The sequence below is a fragment of the Rhodnius prolixus genome, unplaced genomic scaffold, assembly GCF_049639745.1.
Source record: "Rhodnius prolixus isolate KJV_2025 unplaced genomic scaffold, Rpr scaffold_8, whole genome shotgun sequence".
In the NCBI taxonomy this organism is placed as follows: Eukaryota; Metazoa; Arthropoda; class Insecta; order Hemiptera; family Reduviidae; genus Rhodnius; species Rhodnius prolixus.
In genome coordinates this window covers 9,673,620-9,691,898 of record NW_027411593.1, presented here as the reverse complement: position 1 = coordinate 9,691,898, position 18,279 = coordinate 9,673,620, and the positions used below count along the sequence as shown (strand labels likewise).

Sequence of the window (18,279 nt, the reverse complement as noted above, 5' to 3'; positions counted from 1 at the left end):
AATAAAAACTCCATTGTTCTTCTAATTTACAGTTCTCCTAATGACCAAAGGTGAAAGTCTGGCTTTTCGTTCTCAATATTTTCTACTTCGGTACAAACACCCCAAGCGCTAAATATCCCGTGCGGAGCCTAAAATAATTCAACTTTGAAATTTAAACGTATTGGAAATATTTTCTTTGATTGTGGCTCCGGAAAAGATTGTAATGAAAATACGTAAAAAAAAAAAAAAAAAGAATAACAAAATTACCTCTTTGCAAGCAATATCCAATGCTTTGTTAACTTCACAGTGTGCCGGTGATTTTAAACTTATTGAAGGTAAAACACTGTACGGATTCAGCCTTGAAAATTTGTGTAAATCATTTTTGGGAATTTTACAAGTACAAGGAATCTCTTTTGGACTGCGCACACCCCATGGTCTTGGATGAAGTTCGTCTTTTCCTGGTGATTTTGCATTTTCTTTACTTTTCAACTTCTTTACCTTATTCCATGGACAAGCCAGCTGATGTTCAGACGCTTTGATTTCTGGTATTTCTTCAACTACTTCTTGTTCTTCTTCTTCCTTAGATTGCTCGCTTGGTATGTTGAAGAAGGCTAAAAAAAAAAAAAGAACATTCTATTAATAACTTTGACTGAAAAATCTGTGAATGGTATAATTATGGGGAATTATTGGAAGAGTCCAAGGTTTCCTCTGCCCAGTTTAGTGCAATCCTATGTCACAAATTCCCTTCAAAATATGTCCCATCGATTCTAATTGATATACAGTAATCATGTTAAGGGAGTTACTTAGGACTCTGTCTATAAAGAGGACTTTGGCGACAGCATTTGGTTGAGTTTTTTATATAAAGAAATTGAATTAAGAAAAACAGAATAAGGAAGTTAATGTTAATGATATTCAACGTAGCAAAACTAGAAGAAAGATCGTGGATTCTGCATTTTGAGGATATTTGCTGGTCTCTTATTTATTGCAGCTGAGTGACGCAATATCATTAAGCCCATGTAGACATTGATGATGGAAGATGACTTTGAATTTGAATCTACGAATGATATTAAGTGTGAGGAATTATTGGAAGAGCAATAAATACTTGGGGGTTCCCTTTGTTAATCAAAGATAAGAAGGAACATTTTGTGGACTGTTTTAGGCAGCCGGTAAAATAAAAAATACGCATTAATGTGAAAGTAATTATTTGGAATGGCAGAGAGTGGTCAAAGAGATCCTACTTACATCACCTGATGAACAGAGAATAAAGTCAAAGCAGAATACCTTAGAGATATGTAAGTTCTTCCATGCAAATAGAACCTTACAGAGCAAGAGTGAATATCAAATGTTCTTTGAAGTTGGGAAAAAAACTTAATGAATTGAAAAACTTGTTTACGATTTTGGAAAAAAAAGAATTACCTTGTGCAATTGGACTTCGTGAACGATAATAAGCATCTTGCGATCTCGGCCTGACTGTTATTTTTGGAGCCTGGAAAAAACAACAAAATAATAATGACAAAAATTATTTAATGGCACAAAAAATAAGCGCTAAATTTCTAAAGTTACCGGTACTCCAGACAGTTCAGAGACTTCTTGTAGCTAAAAACCCAAAGAGCTGAAGCCTTCTCTTATCTTTAAAAACCCAGCCTATGGATAGGAAAACGTACAAAGAAAACCGTTTCTTTTCTTAGCATTTTACGGACTAGAACCGAAGAAAACATAGGAATTGATTGTTACAACATGCGAATAATGGGCATTCTTCTACATCTCTTTCGGGGGGGGGCGATTGTTGGTTACTAAGGCCCTCCTCCCATCTGTACAAATCACTTACATATTTCTGCCATAGAAATGGTGGCACAACATTAAATGTGAAATTTCTCCAATCAAAATTTTAAAGTCGCCACAGAAATCACCAGCAGTAAGGATATAAAACAAGATGCTCCAACAATTTTACACCCACGCGTTAAGAAATGCCACTCGTGCTACCTCCACTTCATTCCCTCTTTATCTCTGTTACTAGACAGACTCCCATGATGCGTTACGTTGCCTTCATTCACTAAAATAATTCTCTCATCTTATCAATTTTAATGAATTAATTTTGTAGATGATTTGTCACATCAATTTACAAGTCTCCCATTCTTGGCGCCTGATTCCTTTGCCGCCAAAATCAACTATTTTCATCAATGAACCAAGAGTAAGAAAAAGCTAATAGTGAAATAATCCCCAAATTTAAGGTCACCCTTCAAAAAATTAGAAAAGAGGCCAGGGATGGGAATTTAGTTAAACATGCAAACTGTGCATCTCTCCCCTCCATCAAAGTACGTAACCTTACAAAACCGGTTAGAATCTCCCAGTTTTTGCATTATTCTGTATAATCCATCCAGTAGTTTTGCTACGTACATTTCTGGGTACATTTTTCGGAGAAATGTCTCTACCTTGCATTTTAATCAGCTATCTCACTTCATCTATTGTAGACATGTATTGGACAGCCTGGAAACAGAATAAATAAATAAATTAATTAATTAATTAAAATTTGTTAGGGAAGGGATTAGCTATGAGGTTAGCATACTGGACCCCCACGCGGAGGTCCCGGGTTCGAATCCAGCAGCTGACCCTTAGATTTTCTCTTCCTAGGAGCTTCTTACAGCTCACTGTCCGGTGATGGACAGTGTTGTCTGTAACGAGAGAACACTGTCCGGAGGCCGGCAGTGCACTGGAAAAAGCTCCGGGCGCTAATGACCTCAGCTGTTGATGCGCCAAAAAAAAAAAAAAAAAAAAAAAAAAAAAAAAAAAAAAAAAAAAAAAAAAAAAAATTTGTAGTTATGCCTGGTAATGCTTACGATTATCGTCTTCAGGAGTCGTCTTATTGAAACAAAAGAGGTAGAAGTTTGTTATCAAAACAGGAATAGGTGATTGAATCAAGCTGAAGAAAGAAGCCAAGGTTTCTTTACAAGGCTGAGGTTGTAGTTTGAATAGGATGGAGATTTTAAAAACATTTTCCCTCAAGATCTCAAATTCGAAATTTTCTTAAGATTGTCACATGGTTTTGAATTTTTTTTTTTTTATTAAAAAAGAAAACCCTTTTAAAAGATATTTTATTATCATAAACTTCAATTAGAATTTGCCCCTCTAAGCATTTAAGTTTCCTTGAATATTGTGAGCATGTACGAGGCATGTCCAGAAAGTAAGTGTATTGAGGCTCTCACGGCCGGAGGGATTTGTTTTTCGACATGTTGGCTACACTGCCGTGTAGCCTGATTCCTCCCCTCCGCAACGAGACCGGTTCGAGGTCAGTACGTTGAGAACTGTCTACGCGACAATAGGTTTCATGAAAAATGTCAATCCAATCTCCGCCAAGTGCGAAATACGCGGCGTCATCCGTTATCTCGTTTGGAAGGGAAAAACTCCGGTTGAGGTATATAATGAGGTAAAAACTGCATATGGTGATAAAGCTATGAATCGTACGAGTGTGTTCAATTGGTGTCAAGCTTTGTTTAAGAACGGTCAGTACGTCTGTGCATGATGATGAGAGGAGCAGAAGATCTTCAATTGTGACTGACGAAATTGTGGAAAAAATCGAAAATGCGCTCCGTGACTGTGCTCCGTGCAGATTGACTGTGGATGAACTTTCCGCGATGTTTCCGCAAATCTCCAGATCTCTGTTACACACGAAACCATCGCAAAAACTCTCGGATATCGGAAACTGTCCCAAAACAACTGATAGACCGACACAAGTTGAATCGAGTGGAGGAGGCCGGGCAAGAGTTTTTGAGACGCTACAAACTCCATGGAGGAGATGAATTTCTCCGCTCCATTGTTACAGGAGATGAAACTTGTGTTACACACTACACACCTGAAACCAAAAGGCAGTCTCAACAGTGGCGTCACACCTCTTCACCCTCCGCCAAAAAGTTCAAAACCACAGCATCCGTGTTTTGGGGACTGTCAAGGCATAATTTTAATTGAATATATGCCTCAAGGGGAGACCATCAACTCTGCAAGATACTATGAGGAGGAGTGTAAATGTCCATTTTGGGCGTATTCCCTCTCTCTGTTTGGGTGTCTGTTGAGGGTAACTGGCGTAAGTCGTAGTGTCAGTGTTCTGTAGATTCCCAGTAATGGGGAAATGATGAAAACGACCAGAGGCGTGTCGTCCTATTGGCCTAGGCTTGAAGGTACTGAGGAGAGGTTTTGTAGTGGAACCAGAACCCTTTCTAAGGCTTCTACGTGTGTTAACGCATACACTCACACAAAGTATTGTAGAAGAAAGCCCTTTGACGCAGAAGGACCTCACACTAACTCCTCTCCCTTTACAGCCCTTCTTCCTTCAGCTTCCGTTATAGCGTCACTTTCTCTCCTACTTACTCACCCAACTCGTTCTTTTTCACCGCGACCTCTTTGATATATCGTTCACATATTTTGTTTGTAATGTGGCTGGTCCTATTCCTCTAGCCCCACCTCTATCTCACTTTTTCTTTTCCACATCCTGCCACTCCCAGCAAGCACCTTGGGGCTAAAAAGAGAAAGTAGGAGAAAGGAAGACAGACAGAAAAAAAAAGGGAATAAAATATCACTTTCTGAGTCCATGAACTTGGATTATATTTCTAGTGAAAAGCGCACTTTATCAGCTCCATTATATCTTTACCCCAGCATCCCCTCATTTTCCTAGAATTTTCTTCTTTTTTTTGCTCACTTGAGCGCCAACTAAATACTTTGCAGTTTAATGTCTGCTACAAATATATGGGGCTTAATTTTCCTTTATTTGGGCGGAGCTAAATGTGAGGCTCCCACTTTTGCAGGGGTGTTCGTTCAAAAGATTCCAATTAAGACTCTGCTTTCTGGCTGTAATAAATGCTAACTAAATATATCCCCCAGTTTTTCACGATTGAAAGAAAAAGAAAATGTGAACAAGTCTAAATAACATCCAATAAAAAAAAAAAACAGGGCTCGAAACAGGACACCTAGGAAGAGATACAAATCAATAGAATATTATGGATATAAAACATGAAGCTCAACACTCTCATTTGCTCTGAGAATAGTCTATGGGACAACAGAGCAACTGGATCAGGAATCCATCCTTCACTGACCCATAAATAAAAGTCCATAAAATAGAGTAAAGATCATTTTATTGACTTTTTAGATAACTGTTTCTATAAAATAGCCAGTGTTTTTTAAGTTCACTGAGGGAAGAATAATCCAGAGTTAAGTAAAAAAGCCATGTGAATCCAGCTTACTTGGAACTTAATTTTTTATATCATTTTTTAAAAATAAATATTACCCATTTTTTTCTGAGCTGTTCTCAGAATGTCTTTATTAATCTCTTATTAAATAATATTTTCAAATTTTGAAATATTTTGGCCCTTAGGGACACCTAAACATCTTTTTCTTTTTAAATTCTGGTTCCCTTAGATAAACTTATATTTTAAGCTTAAAGAAAAGCAGACAAAAAAATATGGAAATTGAGAAACTGTATTTAGAATTACATTTTATTAAACGAAAGTACAAATATAATGCAGTTATTTATGTAAATACATAAAAATGATGGGAGTAAACGTTTTTATTTGATGCACATTTGTAGAGGATTATCCTAGAGGCGATTTTACAGCTGAAATTTCTTGGCGTATTGCTTCTTTTCCACTATTCCAACGTTTTGTGGACGATGTTCTAAGACTTCAAAAAAAATTTAAGTAGCTCCAGAGCTATTGGGGACATGCATGGCAATTTTCTAGAATTAAAAACTTCAGTGTGTGGATTCCAATAGGATGGTGCGAACGCTAACATTGTTTAGTATTCTTTGCTTTTAGAGCTTAATACATGGGATTTTCTTTTCGGAGCCGGGACTCTGAATCTATGATCTAAGTTATTAGTTTGGGACATCCCTTGTTACTTTAAATTAGTTCTGTAGTTCTGAAGTGGGAAGTCCTCTCTTTCACATGTCTGTTAAATGTTTTGCGTTTGTATGTATGCTTGATTAATAAGTTTTTGAATTTCTTCACAGAAGTATATTTCATAGAGAAAAAAGTGCTTCTCAGTTTCAAAAAATTTGTACTTCAAGATCTGTACTTCCTTTTTACAAAAATAAAAACAAAATGTTTTCAACGGTTTATCTAAAAGAGGGGACGGACAATAATCAGCAGTTTAAAGAATTTAATGAGTTATTTTCCATTAAGAGAAAATGAAAACAACCTTTTTCCAAGTGATAAATTGTTTTATGTGTGAAGCAGAGGGTGATAGTTCTAGCCAGAGGAAATTAACTCCCGGGCAAGAGTAGATTGATTTTACCTTCTGGCCATATTACTGCTAATAACAGATGTTTGTAAAAGTACTTTTACTGCGCCCGCCCTTCGTAATTGCTTTTTTTTTTGCTATAAAATGGCAAATTTCTTTAACTTTAATAAATAATGGGGATTTATATATATTTTATTATTTTTATTTTGATCCATCATTCTGTTGCCGATGTAAAAGGAAATGCTAGAATGTTGTCAGATTTTGGAAAATTATGTTTTGTTATGAATTAAATTGTTGATATCACTTAAGTATTTTTATAAATAAACCTGTATTGGTCGGTTTGGCTTAATTAGTCCTTACTAATTCCTATGCCGATGTCTTCGACGATTAATTCGGAGATATTATCGTTCCCGTTTCTGTGAACAGGATTATCAGATTAAATACTTGATTGTAACAGTGGTAGCAATTTGCATTTGTAGCGACCTGGGTGAAACTAGGAGACACTAATGTCAAACACTTATTGGCCACTGTCTACACGCGTGTACTCTAGAGAAAAGCCGACACTGGTGGTGGGGATGCAAATCGGTCTAGAGCAGTGTTTCCCAACCTTTTTTGTGTCATGCCCCACCTTAACCTTTATAAAATTTTTATGCCCCCCCCCATGTAACATATATAATTTTTAACATTAAAAAATTGATTCGTTCACTTAAGAAACATAAATGATAGGTTCTAGGAAGAAATCACTCTGAAATTGTTAACAAAACACAGTAAGTAAAATTTCAAAACATATAATGAAAAACTGAAATTCAAATTCCAAATAATTTTAATACAGATTTTTCTATATTAATTTATTATTTTAATTTAGTGAGATCCTTGCGCTTGATGCTTGCTGCACGGAGATTTTATATTAGGTTCCAATTTGGTTAGCTGCAGTCTCAAGTCTCCACGTTGTGTTATATCCAGCCGATTTCTTTTTTTTACCAGTAAATCATTTACAGCACTAAATCCACATTCAGCTAAAAATGAAAATAGAAACGGTAGCAATAGTTTTCTTGCACATTTGGTTGAATTTAGGTATTTGATTTCTGTTTCCTCACAAAGCCATGCCATCTCTCCTTTTATATTAAATAAAGTTTTAACTGACTCATCATTTTGCAATTCTGCGAGTTCTTCTAGATACTGCATATTTGATATGCAGCGATGGGCCAATTAAGTGCCAACAACTGCGCTGTTTAGCGAGTTTTTAAAACGTCCGGAGTTTCCCGCGGCAGACTGCACGCTCCGCGGTGAACCCCGGACGAAGTTTACTTGACGACGCCAATCACCCAGTTGATATTTTGGTCTCGTCAAACGGAATTATACCTAATAATTATTTACCGCAATTATTTAAGAATTTGCTTTTTTTGTTAAATTTGGCACCGATATCTATAGCATTGCATTTAAATGGCCCGGAGCGAAAGGGTTAAAGTCGTGTCGAGTCCATTTTCGAATTGCCCCCCTTAACTATCAAATTGCCCCCCTGGGGGGCGTGGGCCCCACGTTGGGAAACACCGGTCTAGAGTCTAGGAGACTGCTCTAGGAACCATCCACATTGGGACACCTGTTCTAGCTAGACGCTCTAGCTACTCTAAGTGTCCCGTGGACCCGCCCTTAAGGCTAAATGCAAAATGGTATATGGAAAAGCTAGATTGATTGTTTTAAAGTTCATCAAGTTAGGCATTTTAACACTGGTCAGTCTTTAAACAATTGGACAAAATGATCAAATACTCTGAGTACTTACGACTTGTAAATGATATACTTCCAGTTCAAGTCCAGCGTTTAATTGGGAAATGCCAATTAGGAAGAAAATTAGGTCGAAAGATTTACGGAAAAGTTTTTCCTGATTTCCGCGCATTTTCTCCAAAATTTACTTTAATTTGTTTTAAATAATAAGCAAGGTTTAAATGATTATAATAATTGGATGAAATAGTCTAAAGCATTTGTGTTGCTAATGCTACTCGTATTTAATGAGCCTAATTGTTACTAAATTATTAACAAATTTGTATGAACCGAACGTAGAAAGCATTAAATGATTCCCACCAAATAATTGGATCCCTCCAGAATTGCTCTGGAAGAAGAGGGTATCGAATTTTATATGGAGTCAGACTGCTTGAGTCAGAAAACGTGTTACTGAAAATGTGATCATAACTTTGGCATGCCTCAAAACAATGGTTGCAAAAATTTAACCATTCTACGAACGTTTTTTTGAAATATCTCTCCTTTCTAATTAAATTTTTACTGGGTACTTAAAGTATTTCAGATAGAAACATAATTTAGGGAAATTCGGTAAGAACCTGATATTTCTTCTAGCAGAAAATTAGGGTTTCCTTATAGAGGACGGCCCGGGGCGGAAAATTATGAATAAATTACGCTATTATCAATTTATCTCTCAACTCTAGGATCCTTAGCCCTTGGTTCCCCGGAAGGAAAAGTGTTATTTTTTTATATATAAATATATAGTATAAAAAATATATGTATCTAAAATATATTGGTAGAATTTATATTTAGACCTATGGCGTGACAATAACTTAGAAAGGAAAAACTGTTCATGTAGAAAAAAAAGTAACATTGGTGGAAAATGACGAGGAAGATGAAAGGAGAGTTTTTCTTCTTGCAGAGACAAACACACATTGGAAAAAAAAGAAAAAAGAAAAGCTATATGTTAAAAAGAGTGTGCGAGATAGTGAAAGAGCCAGTAAACGGCTGAACTGTGGAGTTTTCCCCATTTTCTTTCTTATATATAGTAGGAGAACATCCTTCGTCCTGGAGCCATAATATCCAAGGGCGCAAAACCCGAAGGGAGAATCAGCTGTTTACAACGAACTAGAGAAACGATGGCATCCCCATAGTTTAAGAAGTAAGAGCCAAAAAAGGGCATGGAGACAAATGTCCTACAGAGGAACATATATATGTTTCATATCGGACCTAGCCCTCCATCAAACCTACCCCCTACCATTTCCCACTTCCGGCCCTTCCCTCCCCTCTCTCACCCCTCCCAAAAAACCTACTATTTCCACTTCTCTTATCTAAACAATGGTGATAAATGGAGCAAAAGTAATCTTTATATAAATTTTCTCCACTTTCTACGCTCTCCATTTCCTGCCCAATTGGGGCAGGACTTCTTCTCCATTTAAAATATAACTTAATTTTTTATTTAAATAAGAATGAATCATAATGGAAATAATAGTTACCTACTTCTATAGTTTTCCAAATTTATCTGCTATTCGAGCATAATTGGACAAGCGTAAATTTTCTGAAGTTTGTGCTCTATATCTTACAGGAGCTACTGTGCTGACGACTGGAAATCACGTTCAACAGCGCTCGAAAGAAAGAAGAACAGATGTAGATGAAACTAGAAAAGTTGATTAATTGTCGCGCAACAAAAGTTAACCAATGTTGTTTATAATACCTATTTGTGTAAAGTTAGTCGTTCTTAAAATATAATCGATTTAGAGCGCAATAAATAGTTGATGAATGTAGCCTAGCTAGTTGTTGCAAGCCATCTACTATCGATTATGTAGTTATGGTTTATGAAGTGGGTTAGGGTGAAAATCGTATTTGTTGTAGTAATTAAAATTTAAATTGCTAGATAAAATTTTATCGTTGTGTTAATTAATAGCAAATTCTGCAATATATGCAAATTAAAGATTTATGCTTTGAATTTTCAAATATAATGTGTTAATTTATTGAGAAAAAGATAATTGCTGATTTCAGTTATCATTTTATGTCCAGTTTACCATCCAGGGATTCACACAAATTTGTTTTCTCTTTCTCTATCAGAATAGAGGTAGCCCAGCTTCCAAAATTTCTTTTTGACGTGAATACGTCTTTAAATTTACTATCATATGGAGGCAATCCAAAAAAACCTAATGATAACAAAATCGGGGGATACAGTTTGGCGTTATAGTTTCGAATCTATCGTCTACATCCAAAATTAAATTAGACCACTGGATAGCTAAAGCATCAAAGAATTCATTACGATAAGCGAGGACTGTGACGCATCGCGCGTGGTGGAGGGGGAAGCGCCGCCATTTTGAGATCATTTTGCTGCGTATCGAGATTTGCAAATGGTTTAACTTTTGACTTGGAGCAGGTACGATGTTCGTTTAAGTTTTAATCGTCAGCTGTCGTCACAATCTATCGATTGTATATACGTAAAACATTAGTGTAAAATAGTGTCATTAAATATAATAAGGTGTTAGAATAAAAAAATATTATCAAAAAATATATAATGTCGGCTTATACGCGTCGAAAAGCCAAAACCAAATACAGAGATCGTATACGGTTGAAAAAGGGCTTCTCAAGAACAATCGAATGGTAATAATAAAACACCATATGACCGAGTCAAGCTGTGTCGAGAACGTAAAAGAATGAATGCGGCCTAGCGGATCAACGACGGTGTCAGTACATCTGCAGCTGGGACGGTTGAAATTATGCAAGTGGATGATGAAATCTACATCGAAAACGGACTGTAAAGGCATAGATTGTGTTCGATCGTCGATTATGAAGACACATTGGGCAGCAGCTAGTGCACGTTTCACTACGACGTTTGTCAACAATCCATTCGGACATAAGTGTGAGGTGTGTGATCGTCTATGGTTTCAGCGCTCATTGAAGCTAACAAAAGAAAAACACTTACCGCTGCTTAATAATAATAATAATAATATATTATTATTATTATTATTATATTATGAAAAATATAACCCGTTACGTAAACGTATTCACGTACAACACACGGCCGTGTCCATGACACAGCCACAGTTTTTTTGTTTATCTCTCCTGTCATTTTCCGTGAAAAATAAAAATAATTTCTCTCTCTCTCATTCTGAAAAGCTATATTTTTCAGTTTTCCAATTTCCACTGAATTAATTTCAAAAAGAGGTCATTAATCATTTCTACATTTTTAAGGATGGAAACACGTGGAACGACGATATATTTGTGGGCATTTTCTTGTTGGCAGGAAAGTGATAAAAAATAAAAGGGAAAAAAAGTTAACACGCTTGTCTCTTTTAAAAGAATTCATTGGTCCATACAATTGTATGATCAAAAACTGGAATTATCTCAGATAGATATAAATAATAGTAAACATCAATAAAATCCAAACCCGTAAGATGTTAGCTTAAATACGTAAATAAATACAACTTATTATGTATAATTAGGGGTAGGTAATTGCCTATTTTTTTTAAGGCCGGCCTTAATGTCGTAACTACCAACTAGGTGACATTGACAGGGGGTGGAGAGGAAGCACAAACTTGAACTATTATCGGACAGAGTGAGCTGTATGAAGCTTGAATGAAGAGAAAAAATCAAAGAGCCAGCAGCTGGTTTCGAATCCGGGATCTCCGCGTTGGAATCCAGTTTACGCTAATCATTGAGAAATTCGTATGAATGAAAAATAAATCATTGTAGTCAGAACATTTTCAAAACGGAAATCCTATTTAGAAAAATGGTACTTCCAATGGATTTGGTTTTTGACCCAAAACTTATTGTTTGGCACAAAGATTGTGCGTAAACGAATGAATTATCCGCGAGTCTGCTTTTTTGTGAGCTTGGCGTAGAGGGGATCTATTTACTCTTACAGAAGTAAGAAGAAGTAATAGTTCTTGTGAGTTTATTTGATTAAATTTACAAAAAGAAGAAAGTAATGGAGTGTGTAAAAGTAAAGATTTTTCACTTCTTTTTCTAATACCTTAATTTGGTTATTATTCTTGCTGGTACACCCTCCACAGTTTGTTATTCTTTGCGATTGTTGGGGGCCAAGCAGAGTTGAATAATGTTATTCTTTGTTTGTAAAAGAAACAAAAAGATGGCGGTTCTTATTTTCTCTCACTTGTGATTGATCTAACTTTAAACCTCCCTATATATAAGATTTATTTATTTTACGAACACAGAAAAAGGAAAATTTCAAACCATTTAATAAAAATATAAGACCCATTTTTCTAATGAAAAAAGTTCTAAGGTACTTTAAAAATCTTATTCCTAAGCGTCTGATGTCTACAAACTGGATGTGATATTTATCCTTAGACTCCTGAAGACATTTATTATCTTCCGTTCAAATATTAATACAATACTATGCTGAGGTTTTTGTGATAACAATGATAAAAATCTTATGGTCCATAATTTGATAACTAAGAGTAAGAAGAGCTACCATTAATGCTTATGCTTGCTCTACAGAGAGATGTTTTTGGTTAGTCGACTGCCCAACATTAGTTTATGGTGGTAATGTGGCCTTAGAAAAACTGATTTAGGGAGGCTCTCATGTGACTGACTATATTAGGACATTAAAAGAAGTTGTCGCATCAAATCTAATCCACAAGTATTCTTGGCTTGCTCCTAGAAGTGATATTATCAAAAGAAACCATTAGCCGCCTGGTCCAAACCGTGGGAAAGACAGAAAGGTACCTGCTTAGACAGTGGTAACTTCTCTTTTTAAGAAAAAGCATTGAATAGCGCTATGTGAAAAGATTGAATCACTGGGAAAACCCCTGAGAAATAATCTACGGATAACAACATTTCCAGTTAGGACCAAAATTTGGAGAAAAAAGACAATATAGTATTTTGTTTTTAAATTGTGTAATAGTGCATTCATGGATTCCCGGTGACCTAAGCTTAAGATCTTTAATACGTAGGCACTAACTAGGTTTTGATCAATCGCAAATAAGTTTTGCCCAAGTTGAAGATTCTATCTAAATTAATCATATTTATAAAAACTTTTTTTAAAAAAATAATACATAACCAAATAATCAAACTCAAGGGCGAAACCTGCGAAGCTAATATATATTGTGGTACTGGGTTCGATTCCCGGTCTTAGGCCTTGGATTTTATTTAATGGTTAATATGAGAAATTTATAGTAAAGTACGTTTGCTAGTCGCCTCCGTCCACGACACCTAATTGGTAGTTGGACGTTAAGCCCCACCTGAAAAATTAGGTCTGAATCAATCGCAATTTAAGAAGCGACAACAGACTATCATGGAATCAGCTGATCATAGCTAAAACCTCCACTAAACATTTTTCTCTTACCGTAATACTTTTGCCGCGTAACACTTCTACTTTAGTTGAAGGTACATATCCGGCCCGAAATGTTTCAAAAATATAGTTTTAGATGTAGTTATCATGATCTAATACAAAACTTGCTCAATTTTCAAAACTTATATAAAAAAAATAATAAAATTCAGCAAGTAAGCTTTCAAGTAATAAAAAGATTCATTAATGGAAAAAATATCAGTATAATAATTTTAAATTAAAACTTTCAACAAAATGTTAAAAATATGAGCATGTTTTTGAAGGGCTTGGGGATTGGCTTTAAATAAAGCAGTTTAAAATGATCCTGTTAAATTGTTAAATTTGTAGGAACAAAGGATATATGTTTGTAAGTGGGATTTATGAAATTAATGTAGAATCCCTAATCTTTTCTTTTTCTCTCTGTTTTCAAAAAAGCACATCGATTTAGGGTGGGCATAAAATTTTAATTAGGGATGAACAATTTACCCTATGTAAGTTTGCTAATCTGGTGAATATTTAGTCTACATTTTCTAACTTTTATTTAGCTTCTTCAATTTAAATAAATTCGCCCATAAAGGTTGACGTAAACAAAATTAAAAGAAAAAAAAATGGGTTTGAGGCGCGCGTTAACATCTGAGGTCATTGGTGCTCGGAGCTTTTTTCAGTGCAATGTCGGCGGCCACCGAAAGGTGTTCTCTGGTTTCAGACCACACTATCACCGGACATTGAGGTGTAAGAAGCTCCTAGAAAGGAATCTAAGGGCCAGCAGCTGGACCCGGGATCTCCGCGTTGGAATCCAGTATACTCTAAACAGGGAGCTAATCCCTTCCCTCTTTCTAGGTTTTCGACTGGAGGAAGAAATTAGCTACACTCCTCCATGTTTGCACGGTGAAGTGGTCCTCTAGAGTGGATTTTTATGGATATTCTGCTCCTACAATTTATTGGGTGGTGAAGTCTTAGCTGCAGTTTCGTTCAACATCCTTAGCTTTTCGAAGTTGTTATCATGCGTCAGACAAGTTTTGCTATTTCGTTTGATCAAGATAAATGCCACAACTGGCAGCAACTCCAATGCCATCCTCCTGAACTGTGGAGTAGCTTCCGCTCAGAAATCTACTCAGCTAAATCCCTTCCTTTCGACAGATAATTAAAAATAACTGAACGTCATAATGTTCATCATTATAGCTGCAAAATATTAGTCAATCAGTAGTAAAGTAATGCCTTTTTTTTTCAGGCAGGCTTTACGTCCAACTACTAAATTAGGTGTCGTGAACGGAGGCGATTAGCTAACTATATTTTACTGCAAATTTCTTTTATTAACCATTAAATAAAATCTAAGGCCCAAAGACCGGGAATCGAATCCAGTACCACAATGCATATTAGCTTTGCAGGTCTCGCCTCTAACCGCTCGGCTACCGTGGCGCCTCAGTAATAGACAGTATTTATCTGTAACGGGAGAACATTGTCCGGAGGCCGAAAGTTCACCAAAATAAAAGAGGCTCCAGGCGCCAAAGATCTCAGCATGCTTAATGATTTAATTAATCAATATTCCGCTAAGCCTTTCTGTATGGTACAAATCGTAATCTTGTAATTACGTCTTGACATATAATTATGGCTGTTTGTATTAGATAATAACTCATTAGATCAATTCATTTAGAATGCACTGAATTTAATCATTTATGATTTTGGTTGCAAGCGCACTAAAAATAGTAATAATAATTAAGGATTTTCTCCTCCTGATGCAAAAATGGGACTCTACTGGCGAAATTCCTTTCTAGAACAGGACATGGATTTTTCTTGTCACCGAGAATACCAATGCATTTTCTTTCTACTTTATTTATTTTCTTTACTTTTCGATAAAATATTACTATTATTGGTACCAATTTTCCTTTCCCTTTTCCATTTGTTTGTCATTAAATAAAATGCAAGGCTTAAGACCGGTAATCGAACCCAGTACCACAATACATATTAGCTTTACAGGTCTCCTCGCCTCTTAACCCAATCAATTAGTCAATTAGAATGAATATAATGTATCGCAGACAAGAGGTAGCGGAGAAGATGAGGTTTTTTTCTGTGGGGAGGGGCAAGAGGCCAATTGGAATGGTGGATATACTTGTTTCTTTAATCTATTCCTTAGTTACAATTGGCTGGTACTTCACCAATCCACTCTTCGCTTTGCTAATCGGCCAGCTCATTGGAGGACACCGGTATATATACACAGCTATTAATACCAATTATTTTACCTCTTCCCATGTTGTTCCTCAGGAATTGTTGCACAGGAATATAACACTAATTGTAATCCAGCTCTCCCACTAAATTACTAAGGGGGGGTGAACAATTTGGGTGAATTGAGATAGGACTTACTGGCCTAACGGAAAAGGCGTAAGTATTAAGTAATTCCGACTGTACAAAACTAGTAGAAGCGACTTCCGCACGGAAGACTGAACTAATAAACGACTGGATAGCGAATTAAATACTGAAGATTATTCAGTAATTGTTCAGGGAACATTAAACTTTATTAGTTTAACTAAATGCTAACAGAGAGCGCAGTTTGCGAGGATAGGTATATAATAAAATTATATTATAAAATGCTTTTTATTACAACTTCAACTAAAATGTAATTCTCCCTTTTTAAGTCTACTTAGTGCTGCTGCATCATTAAATTGTTCTTGGAGAAATAAAACGTTAATATTGCTGGAATTTAATTGCCTGGTTCTTTTTTGCTATATCAAAATTTTAGAGATGAAGCCATACTGCTTAAAATAATCTTTTATTTACTAGTTTTATGAATCAGAATTTATATAAAGTTGAAAAGGGAAAGTTTTCTAGTAGACGTTATAAAAGAATTCAATCCGCTAAATCTGATTCTAAACGCCATGTTATGTTAATCTGCTGAAATGTTTTAAGGGGATTGGATTTTGGGATTACAGTAAAGTAATTGCCTATTTTTTTCAGGCGGGGCTTAACGCCCAACTACCAATTAGGTGTCTTGGACGAAGGCGACTAGCAAACATACTTTACTGTAAATATCTCATATTAACCATTAAATAAAATCCAAGGCCTAAAGACCGGGAATCGAACCCACTAAACCAACAATACATCTTAGCATTGCGGGTCTAGCCTATAACCTCCTAACATACTTTACTTGTAAAATTCTTTTACTAACCATTAAATAAAATCCAAGACCTAAAGACTGGGAATTGAACCCAGAACCACAAAACATATTGGCTTTACAGGTCTCGCCTCTAACCGCTCGGCTATCGTGTTTTAGATTATATTGCACCACAAAATGCAGCCTGCATCTTTTCCACCAAAAAAAAAAAAAAAGATGGAAGATCTAACCCAAAGACTTACGTTGGACTATTATAATACTAATACAAAAAAGTCGCTGGAGCGAATTTTTAAGAAAAATACGCTTTATTCGGACACTTTAGTGACTTTAGTTTTTCAACTGTAATTTTCAGCAGTACGTTTTGTCAAACAAAATACAGCCAAGTTGTAGATCAGCACAGTATACTGCGATTTAGAGAATGTGTGAGCGACAGAGATGGGAATAAAAACAAAGAAAGAAATATAAATAACACAAACATGGGCACACAAAGACTTTGTTAAAATCTCTCTTTGTTTTCTTTACATTTTTTTTTTTTTTTTTTATAAAATCAGAAGACTAGAAACATTTTTATTTCAACTGAAAAACGTTTTTCCTAAATTTTGATAGTATCCTAATTCTCCAGTTTAAAACAATTGTTACGAGTTTAAAAAAAAAAAAAATCGCTTGTGTGGAAAAATCATTGAGTTAAAAGTGGTTTCTTCCAGGTGGCTGAATGTAACTGGGAAACCTTTTGATTCAATGGAAAACCTTTTGTGAATTCCAATGGAAAAACCAAAAGCTTGAATGAAATTATAAAATATTTTATAGTAGATGAAAATTGCGATAATTAATTTTCATTTTCTCTAGAGCAATGGATTATACTGTTAGATAAACAAATAGAAAAAGGGAAAGGAAAATTGGTACCAATAATAGTAATAGTTTATCGAAAAGAAAATAAATAAAATAGAAAGAAAATGCATGTCCTGTTCTAGAAAGAATTCCCCAGTAGAGTCCCATTTTTGCATCAGGAGGTGAAAATTCTTAATTATTATTACTATTTTTAGTGTGCTTGCATCCAAAATAAAAAATTATTAAATTCAGTGCATTCTAAATGATAATATTGATCTAACGACTTATTAACAGCCATAATTATATGTCAAGACGTAATTACAAGTTTACGATTTGTACCATACAGAAAGGCTTATCGGAAGCAGTAATAATGAGATCTTTGGCGCCTGGAGGCCTTTTTTTGAGGGGGGGCACTGCCGGCCTCCGGACAATGTTCTCCCGTTACAGATAAATACTGTCTATTACTGGATAAATGACAGCCAACCCCAGTAGAAGTACGAGGTGGGTCTATTAAATAACGAAACTGTCGTCGCAAACATATTTATCCGTCGTCGCAAACAAATTTCTTGCATCTCTGACCGGTTTCAGATTTAAATCCATCATCAGAGATACGAGGTGTGGCTATTAAATAACTGAGACTATTGCTGTAAAACATTTTATTTTAAATTTATACATATTTTAGTTTCAATATACACTTTCAATATACACCCCTCCCCTATCCCTACAACGCTCCATGCGAATTTACCATTGTTCTGAAACAGTGCTGGAAGTCTTTTTCTGTGAGCTCCTGCATGACGCGTGCCGCTTTTTCTTTCACAGCTTCAACGGACTGAAATCGTGTTCCTTTAAATGCAGATTTGACTTTAGGGGGGAACAGATAAAAGTCACATGGGGGCCAGGCCAGGCGAATAAGACGGTTGGCCTAAAACTGGGATGTTGTACTTGGCTAGAAACGTCTTGTGACAGACAATGCAGTGTGAGCCGGCGCGTTGTCTTGATGGAGAGAACCCATGTCTTGTTCTTCCATAAATCGGGTCGTTTTTTTTTTCCTTACTCTCTCACCAGAGTTGAGCAAGCATCTCACGGTAGTAATGTT

General features: G+C 35.8%; 1 protein-coding gene across 3 annotated transcripts in view; it reads right to left on the bottom strand.

Annotated features, from left to right (window-relative positions):
* Positions 1-18,279, bottom strand: part of LOC141450821 (uncharacterized) — a 36,910-nt gene that overhangs the window by 4,772 nt on the left and 13,859 nt on the right. For 2 of the 3 annotated variants that reach the window (XM_074121650.1, XM_074121648.1), the window contains exons 2-4: positions 2,304-2,466; positions 1,396-1,465; positions 247-590 (exon numbers count right to left, since the gene is read on the bottom strand). In XM_074121650.1, the coding sequence (XP_073977751.1) occupies positions 247-590; positions 1,396-1,465; positions 2,304-2,390 (501 nt within the window). In that variant the 5' untranslated portion in view covers positions 2,391-2,466. The remainder of the gene's footprint in view (positions 1-246; positions 591-1,395; positions 1,466-2,303; positions 2,467-18,279) is intronic. The other variant, XM_074121649.1, reaches the window with a different exon arrangement.